General features: G+C 35.6%; 1 protein-coding gene across 2 annotated transcripts in view; it reads left to right on the plus strand.

Moving 5' to 3' along the window:
* The window catches only part of DYNC2H1 (dynein cytoplasmic 2 heavy chain 1), a 166,915-nt gene that overhangs the window by 119,330 nt on the left and 29,132 nt on the right, over window positions 1-18,453 (plus strand). For both annotated transcript variants that reach the window (XM_067466535.1, XM_067466536.1), the window contains exons 76-83: window positions 125-197; window positions 1,808-1,968; window positions 2,438-2,563; window positions 3,145-3,255; window positions 3,586-3,741; window positions 6,045-6,120; window positions 12,309-12,520; window positions 13,329-13,433. In XM_067466535.1, coding sequence (XP_067322636.1) covers window positions 125-197; window positions 1,808-1,968; window positions 2,438-2,563; window positions 3,145-3,255; window positions 3,586-3,741; window positions 6,045-6,120; window positions 12,309-12,520; window positions 13,329-13,433 — 1,020 coding nt within the window. The remainder of the gene's footprint in view (window positions 1-124; window positions 198-1,807; window positions 1,969-2,437; window positions 2,564-3,144; window positions 3,256-3,585; window positions 3,742-6,044; window positions 6,121-12,308; window positions 12,521-13,328; window positions 13,434-18,453) is intronic.

The raw sequence follows: 18,453 nt of genomic DNA on the forward strand, positions 1-18,453 counted from the left end.
TTAATATATTGTGACTTTGAAAGTAAAATTTTCTGTAAATCCTTTGTATCTGGCACGTGATACTAATTATCTACCAGTATTTGATAATGTGCTGGAATCTTAATGTGAATATATTTTGTTTAAGGTCCTTGTGGTCCAAGCTGTCAGACCAGATAGGCTGCAGAGTGCAATGGCTCTTTTTGCATGCAAAGCTCTAGGTAAGTTGGCATTTTAAAGAATATCATGCAGTAAGCAATATTTTAATTTTGATACAACTAATTGTACTGCATATACCAAGACATGGATGTTACATAGATAGTTTCTGTCTGTATTTCTGGATTGGGGAGGCTTTTCAGGGGTACCCTCCCACTCTGTCAGCTGTCACTCCTAATGCTATTTTTTTAATTAAAAAAATGCCCAAACAAATTGTGATTCTAGAACACCATCAATTCTAAGTCCCCCCCTCCTTTTTTGAACCTTGATTTGGGGGGTGGAGGGAGAGAGGATACATTTTAGAATGGGTTGCTGTGAGTTTTCTGGGCTGTATGGCCATGTTCCAGAAGCATTCTTTCCTGGTGTTTCACTCACATCTATGGCAGGCATCCTCAGAGGTTGAGAGGTCTGATGGAAACAAGGCAAGTGAGGTTTATATATCCATAGAATGTCCAGGGTGGGAGAAAGAACTCTTGCCTGCTTGAGGCAGGTGTGAATGTTGCAATTGGCCACCTTGATTAGCATTTAATGGCCTTGCAACTTTAAAGCCTGGCTGGTTGCTGCCTGGGGGAATCCTTTGTTGGGATGTGTTAACTGGCCCTGATTGATTCTTGTCTGGAATTCCCCTGTTTTTGATTGTTGCTGTTTCTTTACTGTCTTGAGTTTCAATTTTTTAAAATACTGGTAGCCAGGTTCATTTGTTCATTTTCATGGTTTCTTCCTTTCTTTTGAAATTGTCCACATGCTTCTGGATTTCATTGACTTCTCTGTGTAGTCTGACATGGTAGTTGTTAGAGTGGTCCAGCATTTCTGTGTTTTCAGATAATATGCTGTGTCCAGATTGGTTCATCAGGTGCTCTGCTGTGGCTGACTTCTCAGGTTGAAGTAGTCTGTAATGCCTTTCGTGTTCCTTGATTTGTATTTAGTCAATGCTGCATTTGGTGATCCCTATGTAGTCTTGTCCACAGCTGCATGGTATACGGTAGACTCCTGCAGAGGTGAGAGGTTCCCTCTTGTCCCTTGCTGAACATAACATTTGTTGGATTTTCTTAGTTGGTCTGTAGATTGTTTGTATGTTATGTTTCTTCATCAGCTTCTCTATGTGGTCAGTGGTTCCCTTGATGTATGGTAAGAATCCTTTTCCTCTGGGTGGGTCTTTGTCTTAACTCTTGTGGCTTGTTCTTGGTCATGCAGCTCTTCTGATGCCTGTGATGGCCTATCCATTGGCCTTTAGAGCCCAGTTTAGGTGGTTCAGTTCAGCTTGGAGGAAGTGGGGTTCGCAGTTTTCAAGTTGGAAACTTGCTTGGTTTCCAACAAGCCTCTCAATCTCTGAGGATCCCTGACATAGATGTGGGCAAAATGTCAGGAGAGAATGCTTCTGGAACATGGCCATACTGCCTGGAAAAATTACAGCAACCCAGTGATTCTGGCCATGAAAGCCTTGGACAACACATTTTAGAATTGAAATATGTTATATTTTAAATAGATCAGGCTGGGAAACTTCAGAGAGTGGCTTATGGTTAATCTATTTGGCCAAAAGGCTAGAATAGGTGACTAGTTAAAATACATTCTTAACTTTCCCACAATTTTATTTTATACATCTATCTATTTCTAGGGATTAAAGAGTTGTCCCCGCCACCGCTAAATCTGAAACGACTCTACAAAGAAACACTTGAAATTGAACCCATATTGATCATTATTTCTCCTGGGGCCGATCCTTCCCAGGAATTACAAGAACTTGCAAGTGTTGAAAGAAGTGGAGATTGCTACCACCAGGTGACTTTCTGATGTGCATTAAGTCCAAAAAAGGCCTCATATACTTTGGGTGATCAGGGCTCATTGGCTGAGCATCTCATTTTGTCTTTATTTACTATATTTGAACTTAAATACAATTGCTTTCATTCATATTTGTGTCATCATTATTCATGACATAATAATAATAATAATGATCATCATCATAATATTTAATTCCTTATTTATTTTCACGTTTAATTTTACTGCATGTTTTGATGTGACTCCCATTTTCTCCCTTAGCTGTTAGAATTCACATAATTGTATTTAGGACTTGCTTTTTGATACATGCTTGGGCAATCATCTTCGACTTCCCAAGTATTTTCTTTAAGGTCATTCAGATCAGACTTGATAATACTGTTATAATTCTGTATTTAGTCATAATGGCTTCATCTACAGGAGTCCTAAAATATATTTTCCACAATAACCTAATATATTTGACTGTCTTTTTTAGGTTGCTATGGGCCAGGGCCAAGCTGATCTAGCTATTCAGACTGTGAAAGAATGTGCAAAGACTGGAGAATGGCTTTGTTTGAAGAATTTGCACCTTGTTGTGTCATGGCTTCCCATATTGGAAAAAGTAAGAAGTCATACATTCAAAAGGCTTCAAGCTTTGTTTCATGGTAGAAGGTGATTGCTAGGAAATTCAAATGATCTACTATATATAGACTCAGGTGTAAATCTAAAAATTTGACACGTGCAAAAACTATCAAAAACTGGATTGAGAAGGAGCCTGGCAGTGTTTGTTTTCCATGTTTTACTAACCTCTGTTCCAGAACGCTGTAATGCTGCTAGAACATGGCCATACGGCCCGAAACCACACAACACTCCAATGATTCCAAGGAAGGCTTCAACAATACTCAAAACACTATAATTTGTCTAACTGTGGTTATTGAAGAAGAAGGGGTAGACTAAAGCATGAATTTCATATCTCAGTTTTTCCCCTCAAACCAGGCATAATATGATTGCCAATATGTCAGGAGTAGCCAACAGTTATTCTGAAATTGTTTGGAACAAATAATATTTGTAAAAATATAAAATTTTGTTCATGGTTTTCTGATAGGGGTTCTGCACTAAAATCACAGTATATCTTTAGTTTAATCCCCCCCCCCCCCCCCCCCGTGAAATATTGTATAAAGTTTCTGTTTTTATTGCCTGTAGGAACTTAACAATTTGCAACCTCAACCTGGGTTCCGTCTTTGGTTGACTGCTGAAGTCCATCCCAAATTTTCTCCCATTTTGCTTCAGTCAAGTCTCAAGATTACCTATGAGGTAAGATATAAGATTTTTTTATGATTATATGGGAGCCAGAGTTGTGTAGGCATATCAGTGTTAGTTGTCTCTCTCTTTCCCTTTTCTCCATTGTATTTTTGTATCAAGTTGGTTAATCTGTCCATTTTTCTTATGTCCATAATCTTTTAATTCCAATCTTCAATTTTAGTAATTTCACTTTTCTCCATAGTCTCGCATAGCAAATTCTTGCAGCTGTTGTTGATAGAAAAAGAAGTGTATATGTATTGCTGTCTATTTTTTGTTCATTAATTCCCAATAAAAATATTTCTGGTTTTAGTTTTTACATTAAACTGTTATTTTCTGCTTCAGGCACCTCCAGGTCTAAAAAAGAACTTAATGCGCACATATGAATCTTGGACGCCAGAGCAAATTAGCAAAAAGGGTAACTTGTCTCGTGCCCATGCTCTTTTTAGCTTGGCTTGGTTTCATGCAGCATGTCAAGAAAGAAGGAATTATATCCCACAGGTAATGAGCGTTGCTATGATTTCTTTTGTATGGATCATACGCTAATTACATTCCGTCCTATCATATTTATTCCTGTACACTGAAATTAAATTATTCCGAGACTATAGAATTTTTGTTTTGCTATCTAACACATTGTGCAAGGATATATTAATAACAGTTGTCCTATGTTTTCCTGTCTTCCCATGATCAATTTTATTAGCTCCAGCTATTTTCTTGTACCAAAATGAACAGTTAATATGTAATAATTGATGTTTGGTTTTTTTCCAAAACAATTTTTTAGTTGGAAGCTATTTTAAGTGTCTTAAAGACCTTGCAGCTGTCTTAAATACTTAAAGTTTGTTTGTTTGATTTGGATGTGTGCCTCAAGAAAGCTGCCTTGCGGGTTGTTCTATTTTTCCTAAATTTATGCTTGCTCTTGTTTTTGTTTTTCCTACGTTTGAAGGTCACAATGACTTACATGAGTTAGACTCTTCTCCATTTTCTAAAACCAGAGTTATTTGTGTTCTGCCTCTAAAAGTGATTCTCTGGATTAAGTTTGAGTTTTAGGAGTCTTAAATTGTCAATTAATGGTCAGCATTAATAAGACTCCACTGCCAAAAAAAAATTCAAACTGAATAACATTTTTAGATATTTCAAAATTTTAGAACTCTGCAGTTTAGAAACATTGGGAGGATGCAGACATTCTAATAAGTCAGAATTCTAGATTTCTAGTTTACAATGAATAGGTTATCATGCTGATGCATCCTGACTGATCTCTCTGCTTCACGGAAAAGCTGCTGAATAAACTATCAACATTATATTGAAGATTTCTTTAGAGTATTGGTTCTTAACCTGTGGGTCCCCAGATGTTTTGGGCTTCAACTCCCAGTAAACTGGCGGGGATTTCTGGGAGTTGTAGGCCAAAACACCTGGGGACCCATAGGTTGAGAACTACTGCTTTAGAGTGAAACATGTTTGTTTTTCAGTCATGTTTGTTTCTCATAATAAATCAGAAAAAATGCCCTATAATTTGGGGGGGGGGGCAGTGACCTTGTATGCTCTCCCCAAGATCATTTGGAGACCCTCATAGTAATCCACCCCCCATACAATTATATAAATACATCTTCCTCCCAAAATGACCCCCTACTACGGAAACTAGGGGTGGATGGTCCATAGTTTGTTTGGCCATGCCTATGTGAGGCTGCCCTGAGTCCCCCTTGTGGGGAGAAGGGTGGGATAGAAGGGTGTGAAATAAATAAAATAAATAAATGTTGCAAATGGGAGTGATCAACCATGATGGCCTGTTCTCTGAAACACTCTACTGAAATATGGCTTACGAGGATATGTGAACCAGGTTACGGAATTCCATAAAGTAGAAGCCAACAGAAATAGAGTTCAATGTGAATTTGTTAATAGAAGATGAGTTGTGAACTATGAGACTTTCTAGATCGGGGTGGGGAATGTCCATCCTGGAAGCTGTATGCAGCCCCCAAGTTCAATTAGCCTGCGCTTTGGTTTCCACTCAAATACTAACCAAGTACTGACTCAGATCTGGTGCCTTTAACAAGCCTTGAAAAACTGAATCTCAGATGAATTTAAGATGATTATAGTACACAGAAAAGACCTCAAGAGTTGATGATGGAAACACTGGATATGTTCCAAATCCAAGATGCAAGATTAGAGCAAAGCAAATAATTGGCATCCAAGACCACACAGCTGTGGCTGCTATGGATGAGGGAACATCTTTGATGGCCTCCTTAGATAGAGACTAGGGTTACATTGCTTGATGTGTGCACTTGCTGAGGTAGGTCACATGGGGATATAATTATAATTTATAATTATAATTATAATTAATAATAATATAACCATATAATTTTGTAATTATTTATAATTTTTAAAAAAGAAAGAAAGAATTGTGTGGCCTGCAACTGATAGTATACATATCCAAATAGCCCTTGGAAGAAAACAGTTTCCCCACCCTTGTTCTAGATGCTGTTGGTCTATAGCTCCCTGTCTTTGTCACTACACAATATGCTGGGAAGATTTCTAGATGTCCAATCCACTAGTATAGACAATATTGTATTGCTAAATGTTGTAATAGTCAATAGACCAGTAAACTTGGTTTCTTTTAACTAGACTGATATACTTCTCTGAGATTTAGAAAACCTTCTTTATTTCATTTGGGGCACTTGGGATAGTTGAATTCTTTGCATTTTTTTCTGCTGAAATTTGACATGGCACAAAGTTTTGAACATTTTCTTATCATTTGAGCACTCACACTTAATAATGCCAGTTGAATAAATTTTATTCTTTTTCTTTTGTAGGGTTGGACTAAATTCTATGAATTTTCTTTATCTGATCTTCGTGCAGGGTATGACATTATTGATAGACTTTTTGATGGTGAGTAATCATTTCCTCAAGGAATTTCTTTGAAACCATAAATCATTTAAACCGTCACTTGGTTATATCTTTTATCATTCAAATTCTAAATAAGATTGTCCTTGGGGAATGGTTTATATCCAATTATTAAATATAAATGTGTATATATACATTGATAATTAATGAAATCTCTTTATGTAAGAACATTTTTTTTGAAATAGTATGTCCGTTTTATGAAAATGTGATTAATGGGAGAATTATGAACAATAGCTGTTGACATAAGAACATTTCATATAACTATGAATAATAACAAATTATAGTTTTACGCATTCAAGCATAGAAAAGAAAATGTACTTAAACTCATCAGTATAAAGCCAGAGGATTTGATTTACACATGATTTTTAAAAAGTGTAACAGTATATGGCATGTTAGTCTGAAACATAACTGAAAATTTTATTCTACCAGATACATTTCACATTTCTTGTTTAGAGGATCTTTGTTATATACAAAGATCCTCTAAATACAAATATGATTTTTAGTAAATGAAAAGAGTCAGGTTTATGAAATAAATACATCCTTCAATAATGAAATATGTTGTTTATAATATAAGAAATAAAGTTTATTTCTTGATTTATTAAAATAGGCATACAATATAAATTCTTGTTGCATACAATGTTGTTTTCATGTTGTTGATAATTCATTAACATTTATCACATATTGTATTTGTTTAAGGACCTTCTGGGTAGAAATAAAGTTTTGGTGTATACCAACACTTTAATTATATACAAATGAGATGCTCACTAAATAGTGTAAAATCTATCCAAATATATAAAAGGAACAAGACAGTCAGTAGAAAAGTGCTAATGTAAATTAAACAGCTAAACAAAATATTTTATGTTCACTGTTTTAAGTTTAATCAGGGTTTTTTTACACACTATGAAATACATTTCAGACTTTTTTGCATTTGCATTACATTGCTACAATAAAAATCAAACCTGAATGAAGTTGAAAAATTCAATTCGTGATTTTATTATTTTATCTCATACCTGTTTTCAATTTAGAAACAATGAAAACAGATGCATGAAGTTTTGTAATCTACTGTCTTAACTCATCCACTTGCTGAAAGTTAATGCAGGAGTTTAAAAATAGAGAAAAGTGATGCAGGAAACAAAAACATAGCTGTATATAAATCATTTATTTATTTACTTTGTTTTATCATACCTTTCTCTGTATATAGGGACACAAGGTGATTAACGATAGATATTAAAATGCTTATAAAACAGTGTAAAAGTAGATATACGCACACACATATACATATGCAATTAAACAATTTATATTAAAACCATTACCATTAAAATATTATACTATATTTTCATTATAGCCCCATCTTAAAATCCCAATAACATCACCTTTAAATATTCAGACGTCATCAGTGTATAAACATTTGAGATAAATGTTTTTACTTGCCAATGAAAGGGAGCACGAACAGTGCCTTCTTGGCCTACAGAGGAAGTTCCATGGTCTGGAAGCAGCCATCGAAAAGGCCCTCTCCTTTCTTCCCACCAAACGAGCTTGAAAGAAAAGGCCCCCTTCAGATGATCGTAGTGTTCTAATAGGCTAATAAAGAAAGATACAATCCTTTAAATAACCTGGACACAAATCCACTCCTATCAACAACAAAAACAAAAAGATGATATGTTTAAGAAGTATACACTCCTTGAATTGTGCATCCAGTGGGAACAATTTTATCTTCTTAGCTTTTTCTTTCTTCCTGAAACTGTTTCCATGATTTTTTTCTATTTTTCTGTAAGTGGATTCTGAAAGACAAAAATGAAAGAAATCCAAAGACAACATTTTTTAATAAAGCATTTGACATCAACATCTCATTCAAAACACTTAGCACATTTATGTTCCAGCATCAAAGTAATAAGACACTGATCAATTCTTATTTTAAATGAACAAAGTTAAGATAACTGGATATTGGAGTACAAATCCCATTCAACAAGCATAGCCAATGATAGCAATCATAGCCAATGATGAGGAATGCTGATAGTTGCAGTCCAAGAAGATCAGGAGCATGTCAAATTGTAATTCGGCTTTAAAATGTTGCTCCACTTGAGGTGTGATGCTTAATTTGTTCTGTTGGCCAATATGATTGTATGGTAGCAACTGCTGTACTTAATCTGTATTTTTTGTCATTATTTGCTAGAAAGATTGCATCTATTTCGTACTTGTACCAGAGTACAGGCAGTCCCCAAGTTACAAACATCTGACTTACAAATAACACATAGTTAATAGGCTTGTACATGGATACATTTTCAAAAAAAGTCTCAGGTTGGTTCAGATGCCTGTAACAAAATGGGCTCTACCATGATTTTTTTTCCGGCCGCAATAGAACAGCAGTTGTCGCAACCCGTCTGCTTTTGGTTTCTTTGGAGTGTGGGGAGGGAGGCAGCCACTAGAAGGGAAAGGATCCCAGAAAGGATTGCAGGAAGTGGTGTTTCTTAAGCCCTTGGCTTAAATCTGAGTCTCCTCTAAATGGAGAAGAGAAAGGATAGCAGAAAGTGAGGAATCTTAAGCACTTGCCTTAAACCTGAGTCTCCTTTAAAGGGAAAGGATAGCAGGAAGGGGGGAATCTTGAAACCTTGCTTGAAACCTGGGTCTTATCCAAAGGGAGGAGGGAAAACAGGAAGGGGGTTTCTTAAGCTCTTACCTTAAAACCTGGGAACCCCCCCCCCCCCAAATTTCCACCAAGGGGCTGGATTGAAAACTAATCTTTCAGTTTTCCTGATCAAATTTGGATTTCAGTCCTCCTGAATTTGGAAGGCTCCTGAAAAATGGATCGAAGCCCCCACCGAAATTTGGGACACCAAAACAGATTAAGGTTTACCTGGTTTGTACAAGCTAAATAGTTAAGAATGGGAATGAGACAACAGGAAGTGAGAGAAATCTATCCCTTGGAAGGGAAATTCATTCCTGAAAGAGTTATCGTTGGGAAAATTCTCCCTGGGGAGATAGGGCAGCCTATAAATAAAGTTATTATTATTATTTTAATTATTATTTATTAAAAGGTATCGTAACTGAAACTTTATCACCCAACCTTGTTTCTACAAGCCATTTTTTTTCCAAAATCCAATATCATAGGGATGGAAAGTGAGGCAAAATCTTCTGAATTAGGCATAGACAGCAAAACAAGCACCATATATATGTATTTGACTGGAGTTACACTTCAAAAATATATCTGTTCCAACTTACATACAGATTCACCTTAAGACCAAACCTACAGAACCTAACTTGTTCATAACTTGTGTGCTGCCTGTTCTTAATTTTAAAACCCTAAAGTGAATACTGTTGCATCTTTTTTTCTCTTTAGATCTAGTATAACAGCTGTTGCAGCATCAGCACATAAAGATAAACTTCTTAATTACCCAATTTAAATAAATTTATTTGTAAACATTATGAATTATCCTGATCCTACCATATACTAAAATATTTTTAAAATCCAATATCTATTTGTACTTATTTAAATATATTGTACTCATTAAACATAATTTGACACACACGCATGCATGTATGGTTTCTAAAGTTCATCTACAGTATTTTAATCCACATTTGCTTGAAATGAAATGTATCTAAAATATCTGCACTGAGGTCCTTAACACTTGCCAAAAAACCCCTAGCTTAATTTAATAGTAGTGAATGGGTAACAGAAGTGATTTAATGGACTTTGAATGGGAATAGTTCTTTCCTTTAGAAATATATTACATTAATTAAAAATATTACTAGGAGTGATAAGGAAGAGGTTAGCAAATGAAAATGCTATTGTTTCTCATTGGGGGAGGGAATACATTAATATTACATGGAATGAAGTTTGGGGAAAAGATGCTGAAACATAAACACAATACCTAGTGCAGGGGTGTCAAGCTGATTTTCACCAAGTGCCATTTGTAATTGCAAGACTGTATAACTGTAACTGTTGCCCTGGTATTGAAAGCCTCATGGACCACATAAATGATGTGACAGGCCGGTTTTCACATATGGGCTTTGTATTTTTCATGTGTGCCCTAGTGGAATTAATATGTTTTTTTTTCCTTATCTCTGGTAATAAATATGTGAGATAAGTTCAAGTTGCCAGAGACAAAGTTTCCACACACCCACCCACCCCACTCATGTTGGTGTCACTGCAGCCAGTGCTGTGTAGATGGCAGTGGGAAAATATCCCTTCCTTCAAGTTTTTATCTAGGTCATTAGTTCTTTGTTTTTTAAGAAAACTGTAGGGAGAGGCTGGTTCAGAAATTAGACACAAATGTGTATACCAAATCTGTATTTTGAGCAAAAGTCTTAACACACTTCCGTTCATATGAACCCTGTCTGGAATTTTGGGTTAGGTCCATCAATATAATTCTGATCCTGTGTCACTTCTACTCTTTGCCTATCTGGTTCTCTACATAATTTAAAGCATTGGTGTTTGTTTGGTGAACACCCTCAAGCCAACCTCAAGTCACTTCTGACTGTGATAAGATACGAAAATAAATAAATAAATAAAATAAAGAAAGAGATGGAAGAACTAATAGGGCGAAAGGTAGAGCTGAATAAAAGGGATTGCTTTATTCAGAAAGTTAGTGGCAAGGGCAGCACCAACAAATGGGTAGATAGATATCATAAAACATGGTAAAAGCAACTCAAGCAACCATAGCTTTGGGCTGGATAGAGCAGGAAAAATAGGATTTTAAAAATGGTTTGACTATTTAGCAGACTGTATGATCCAGGGTTATATTTTTGAGAGGAGGATGAAATACACAACAGGTTGTTGTGAGAAGAGCTGGGGCTCGAAATGGGGAACTCTGATAGCTAGTGTAAAATGAAAAAGAAAATATAAAGAACTGAATCACACTCTCTTCATGATTGATCAAGTCAGATAATACTCAAGTGGCTGATAAGAGTGGATTTGGGATTAGTAAGGTTAAGTAAATAAGACACATTATATTGAGTGAAAATATAAGTGGAATTTAATTATTGATATTTATATTACTCGTGTTCACAGTTAATAAAATTTTATTCCACAAAAGTCATCCAGTGGGTTTCCATGTCCAAGTGGGGATTTGAACCCAATTTTTTAAAGCCTTGACAAATTCAGACTAGGACTATTTCTTCTATGTGACTTTGATCCTCAAAATAAACCTCAAAGTTTCTTTGCTGTCTCTTGACCTGTGGCTGACCAAAGGTATGGCTAAGACACAAATCCTTTTTGTTGGTATTTCCAGAGCTTTGGATGCTCATTCTTGGTTGACATCTCATTTTACTTCTCCTTTTGCATTAGGTGGATATTGAAAACTTAGCAAATAAAACATATTTGTAACTTTTGTGGATGCTATTTTAATGTGGTTTGCTAATTTTCACTCCCAAGACATGTCAGATGCAATTGCTTTAAAATGTTTGCTTCCTTATATGTTTACTGTATTTCGTTTGAGCTGCTTTGAGTATACATTATAGAAAATGAGAGTATAAACTGAAGTAACAACAGCAGCTGAAATTTCTATCTTATACTAATCACTCAAAATTTGGTAGTTAAGGAGTTGTCATTGATTTCAGTCCAGATCATCATGAGAGCTCTGATTCAGGCAGGAAAGCTTCTCTGCCCTTCATGTTGGACACAGAAACCCACATATATTATAGGGTGTCTTTTACATAAATATCTCAACAGCCTTTGAAAAATCTTTCTAAATAAATTCTGTGATAGGGTCACCATAAGTCAGAGTAGACTTGAAGGCACCTAACAGTTCCCATATGCCTAGGGAGCTGTTAGATTGTGATGCTAGGCTTTAAATTTACTGAACTTGTAGAAGAAGATGCTTCCAGCGCTTTTGGAAATGCTTCTAAAATTTGTCTTTATATTGATTTGCCATTCATCTTTGATGTATAGAGTGCACTTTCAGAAAAATACCCTTATTTGTTTGAAAGGATTGTGGCTGAACATAAGAGAAAAGGCATAGTCTAGAATCCTTCAAACCGAAGATGTTAGAGCTCTACAGAAATCTTGAATGGAGATAAAGCCACATGAAAACATTAGGTCATCAGAACAGGTGTGAATCACTACATGGCAGGAAAAGGTATTCTGCTTTCAAGATAGCTTTAATGATGGAATGAAGTATTCTGCAGCAAAGTCATTGTGCCATATTTTAACAAGCTTTTTATTTAATAATTTACAGGCGCCAAAGATTTTCAGTGGGAATTTGTGCATGGCTTATTGGAAAATGCCATTTATGGAGGTCGTATAGATAATTACTTTGATATGAGAGTCCTTCGATCCTACCTAGAACAATTTTTTAATTCCAGAGTCATTTCTGACTCAAATTTCCGGGGTAAGAAGATGAGCAGATTTCCATATTCCATCTCACTGCCCAGCTCCTGCAATATATTGGTGAGTATGTTTTCTTACTTATCAGATGCTCCAACAAAATTAATTTTCTTTGGCTTTATTACAGTGGTGAATGATTATACTTCTTACTGCTTAATTGCGCATCAACTTTGGTATTACTGGCATGTTTTATTATGGTCAGTAGCTCAGTGAAAACTTGGTGAGTGCTGCTTTCATGAAGATTGATCAGGCCTGTGACAGGATGAGTAACAGGATGAATAATATCATAAATCAGAATAGACTTGGAAAGCACACAACAAAATGGCAACAGTATATATATATTAAATCCCTTTACCTTATTTGAATGCAAGATAAAGTACACATTCTTTGTTATTTTGCTGTTAACCAGTGAAGTAAAAGTATGTTTTACAACAGTTATGTAGCTATCTTGGAATCTAGCCTAGGAGAAAGTTGAGATAGAAAAATAAATGAAAATTAATTAAAGTAGCATAATCTTAACTATGTTTATTCTGGATTTACAGTGATTTCAATGAGTCTTGTTTCCTATTACATTTCAAATTGTTTTCCATGCTAAAGATGCATGTTTCCATGCTAAAGATGCATGTTTTCCATGCTAAAGATGCATGTTCAATGTAACTGTATAGTAATAAATAGTAACCATGTCTTAGAACAAGGTTCACAAATATTTAATTATTCAGAAATCACTTTGCTATTACTATAAATTAAGAGATCAGATCTAAATTGAAATGTGTTTCCAAAGTATAGTATTCACATGCATACCCACTTTTCATTGAACCATAATAACTCAGGCTTTTGCATTATAGTCAATGTTATATTTCTTTTTTTTTAGGATTACCGTCATGTTATTGAAAGTCTTCCAGAAGATGATAAACCTGATTTCTTTGGCCTACCTGCTAACATTGCACGTTCCTCTCAACGGATGATCAGTTCTCAAGTAAGATTTACTGCTTTCTCTTTTTTTCCTGATGTGTTATTTGATCTGTTTACTAATACTCATTTTATTACTTGGAAAAAAGTCTTCCAGGATTCATTGTACTGGTGAGATTTTTTTTTTTAACTGCATGGTTCCAGATAATTTCATTTTAGTTAGAGCTGAAAAAGACAAAAACCAAAACAATTCATTAGAAGACACAGCAGGCAGGGATCATATGAGTGAAACATGATCCTGTCTATGAATATTAGAATTGTTGAGATGAGCCTGTGTTGTGGTGCCTATACTGATTGTATTAATGCAAGAAAGATTCTGCTTGTCTTTTATTTGGCTGTCTTTTATAAGATACTGAGAAGCCATAGCAGCAAGTTGATTTATAAACCTAATTATGTTGCCTCCTTTTCCATTACTGTCATATAGAGTTCATGTTAATTGGTGTATGAAAGAACTGTGTTGATAACAATGGCAATCGTAATGTGGACTTCTCAATTTTTAGTCTTCCATATGTGTTTATGTTAGGATGATATTTGCTTATTTAGTTCTTGCCAATTAATTTTAGTAATTTTGTTTCCTCTCTGAGATACTACCAGAGCTTTTGCACAGTTTTTGAGCATCGTTCACACATCTTGCTTCAGAAAAGTGTGTTTGTGTAAAAAGATACATGCATTTCCAGTGCAAAAAACCTGACAAGGGCCAGAAAGTTTTCTACATAAAAAAAACAATGTTTTTGTATGAATCCGCGTATGTTACACAAATTAGATTTGCCTTAAGCATAATTTTTATCCAAGTATAGAAAAAATAATTAATTTCAGTAATTCTTCTTCCACTCTGTAAGACCACAAAGATTCCTGAACAGTTTTTGCGTACTGTTCGTATTTCTTGTTTGGGGGAAATTTGTTTTGTGCGAAAAGACACAAGGACTTTCTGTGAAGAAAACATTATTTGGGACAAAATAAATTTTCTACACAAAAAGCAAACATAATACATAAAGCATAATTACACCTAGAGGAAAGCACATGAAAATTGGAGAAAGAAACATCAACTATTTGAGGCAAATGGTACCATTCTAACAAACCAGATTGGACATACTAGTGTCCTGAACTGAGATTTTGATTCTGTGGGAATGATGCTTGTTCTCTAACAGGGTTTGCAGATATCAGGTTGTTCCTTGCAGTGCCAGGCTCCTGTAAGAATTCACATAACAAAGCAGCAGGAGACAACAGGATCCCAGCTGAATTGTTTAAAATCTTGAATGATGTTGTTGTCAAGGTGATGCATGCCATATGCCAGCAAATATGGGAAGCACGAGAATGGCCATCAGACTTGAAAAAATCAACTTATATCCCCATACCAAAAAAAGGAAATGCTAAAGACTGCTCAAACTTTCGTACAGTGGCACTTTTTTCTCATGCCAGTAAGGTAATGCTCAAGATCCTGCAAGGAAGATTCCAGCAATACATGGAGAGAGAGTTGCCAGATGTACAAGCTGGCTTTAGAAAAGGCGAAGGAACAAGAGATCAAATTGCCAGTATCCGCTGGATAATGGAAAAAGGCAGGGAGTTTTAGAAAAACATCTATTACTGTTTTATTGAGTATTCTAAAGCCTTTGACTGTGTGGATCATAATCAGTTTTGGCAAATTCTTGGTAGTATGGGGATACCAAATGATCTTGTCTGTCTCCTGAGGAATCTGTATAATGACCAAGTAGCAACAGTAAGAACTGACCATGGAACAACAGACTGGTTCAAGATTGGGAAAGGCATATGGCAGGGTTGTATACTCTCACCCAACCTATTCAACTTGTATGCAGAACACATCGATGTGCAGGGCTTGACGAATGCAAGGCTGGGGTTAAAAATGCTGGAATAAACATTAAGAACCTTATATATATATAAATGATACCACTTTGATGGCCGAAAGCGAGGAGGAGCTGAGGAGCCTTCTAATCAAGGTGAAAGAAGAAAGTGCAAAAGCTGGATTGCAGTTAAACATGAAAAAAACAAGATTCTGGCAACCAAACTGATTGATAACTGGCAAATAGAGGGAGAAAAGGTGAAGGTAGTGATAGATCTTTTATTTCTAGATGAAAAGCTTACTGCAGACGCATGGGCTGATCCATGAGGTCACGAAGAGTCAGAAGCAACTGAATGAATAAACAACAACAACTAATCCCTTCTGTATCTATTCTGACAGGCATGTAAATAATTGATAGTGCTCAGTCTAGTATGAGTGCATACTCCAGTCTAGCTGAAATCGAGGGCTGGTGCACCGAGGTCACAGAAAGTTTCTAAAATTGTGTATATTTTGCTTATTACCCTACTAAAACACTCATCTCTGGATACAGGGATACTATGCCAATCAAGTAGAAATAATTAAGTAACTGGTTATTATAACAGAAAATAGTAAATACTTCAACTGACGAAGAAAGTCAAGGATGATCATTAAGAAGAAATTAACACTGATTAGTTGTATAACTTTAAATAAAAGAATAAAGACATTGAAATAGTTCAAGATTTCCCATACCTTATCTCAGTCATGAACTAGAATAGAGATTGCAGTAAAGAAATCAGGAGAAGACAAGGACCTGCAAGAGCACCTATGAGGGAACTAGACAATTAAGTTCATGTAGGAGGTCAGTTTATTAAAGGTACAATAGTTAGTAGACCTGATGTCTTGGGCTGCCACTTGGGCTGCCACTGATTTGCACCCAGAAGGCCAAATGCCTGTATTTCATTCTATTTGTGTCTTCCTATGGATGCGCAACACATAGCTTGTTCTACTAGGAAAGTAACAAATTCTGCATGTGTGTTCAGTCTCCTCTCTGAAATTGGCTTCACTCTGCATGGCTAACATTTCCACATTTACAGGTTTTATAAAATAGGACAATATCTCAATAAGTGACCAACATGCAGTTCTGATAATTGGTGGAAGATTTTGCTATTCATAGCATTAGTGAAGGCCTGTATAGAATCTTATTAAATTGAAAGATATCAGTTATTATGTAATATGTATTAAATATTTAATGATGCGATTTTTCAAAAAATACATTTAATAAACTTGTTTGTGACACTAACCTTGGGAATCCAAGTAGAAAAAACAGCTACAAGATAGTGGCATAAATGCTGTTGTTACTTCTGACTAAACAAGATTAATTGAATCAGTGGGATTTACCTGTGTGTTGGCAGACCATTCAACAATTGATTAAATGAGCTTACTCTAGTTGGAACTAACTAACAGGATTCTAGCTGTAGTTTCTCAGCCCAGACCTTAATTGTGCTGAACTGATTTTTCCCAAAACAAAGCTTTGTCATGCATTAGTTACTTAAACCCTGTCTGTGATAGATAATTAATACACAGTAATTGTGAACTAAGTGAATTGGAGGCATAATATTCAAAGTCTTACTTCAGTGATTGGACTGCAGTGTATAAAGTCAATTACTTAATGTATTCCTATTAGGAAGACAGTCCTCTTTTAGTAGTGAGCATTTTTTTTCATCAGACAGATGGAAGGCTGGGATCTGTTAGCTTTTTATCTGTGCTTGAACATCGAATATCCCAAATGCTACACATTGGAGATGGATATGTGCACCAGTTCCTTATGAGTTCCATTAAACAGGATTTTTACTTTACGTTTAACTCCTTATAGAACATTTGTTTCTTTTAGAAGGATATGAAACAATAAAAATAAGCACTGAAGATTGACTACATAATTTATAAACAAGGCAATGATATAGTAGGTCCACATATTATAGGGTCATTGAATATGGTTTCATTTAAACACAAAGAACTGAATACCATATAATTGCTCTGGAGGACCTAGCAATGCTTACAGAAATATTAGATCTCCAGTATGATTCTATGGCTGACTTTTCCTGGAGGTTCTGCTAGAAGTTCCACTGAAAGTTGAACCCCAGGGGAAAAAAATCCATCTGACCAGTTAGGGGCAGTCCCTCAACTTCCATCCACCCAGATCTAGGGCTACGCAATGGGAATTGGAGCTACTTGGAATCTCCTAGTGGAGAGAAAAAGCGGGGTATAAATAAACATAATAATACTTCTATATATGAAAATCCCATTATCTTCCTTCATTCATTCTTGAGTGAATAGTTATAAATCAGTTTCCAAAGGCTTGCTGAAGAAAAGGCAAGAAAGAAAGAGCCACTCTAGGCTTGTGAGATCAACCACAGAGAAGGCCTTCTTCCATGTTCCCACTATAAATGTGATGTGACACATTGAAGTACCTACCCTGTAGATCTTAAAGCTTAAGTACAGGAGGACATGGTCCTTCAAAAAGACACATGCATATGAATGTAGAATTCTATTAGAGCAAAAATGCTTTCTAAAATGGACATATGCCCCAACTGCAAGGTAGATGCATATTTTTCCCTAGGATATTGACTGCAATATTTTCCAGTTATTAATTTATATACTTAGAAATGGAATGTTTAGGGGCCTTGAATGTGAGCCATGCTTGTTAGGTAGGTGATGAGGTAGGATGCACACTGAATCTTTCTCTTTTTTTGGAATTGGAACAGTGGAAATAAATGTGTTGTTTCGGGTTATTTGTATACTGCGGTTTGTATAATGTGCTGTTATTTGTATGATTTACTGTATTTTTGTGTTGGGCTAGGTGAGGGTGATTCTTTGAAATAACTTACGGTTACATACAAATAAAGACTGGCTGATTGTATTGCTAATAAAATATTGCACATGTCCTCTTCAAAGGAACAAGTGGCACATAACTTTGAAAGTTGATTATATTCATATTCACAATATGGAAGAATGAATGGAAGGTTTTTGTTTTTTTTACTGTGACAGAGAGGTTTGCTCTTAGTTTGCTTAAGTTAAAATTGCATAAGCTAGCATGTCTCCTGTGATTTGTATTCAAGCTTTTAAGACCTAATTCCCTTGAAAAATATGCTGATGCAGTTCCTTGACATAGTATAAAGCCTGCACATTTTACTTTTGATACTTAGTAAAAACCTCATCTTGCAAATCACTGCCATAAATTATAGTTTGGACA

The sequence above is a fragment of the Anolis sagrei genome, chromosome 3 (assembly GCF_037176765.1).
Source record: "Anolis sagrei isolate rAnoSag1 chromosome 3, rAnoSag1.mat, whole genome shotgun sequence".
Taxonomy (NCBI): domain Eukaryota; kingdom Metazoa; phylum Chordata; class Lepidosauria; order Squamata; family Dactyloidae; genus Anolis; species Anolis sagrei.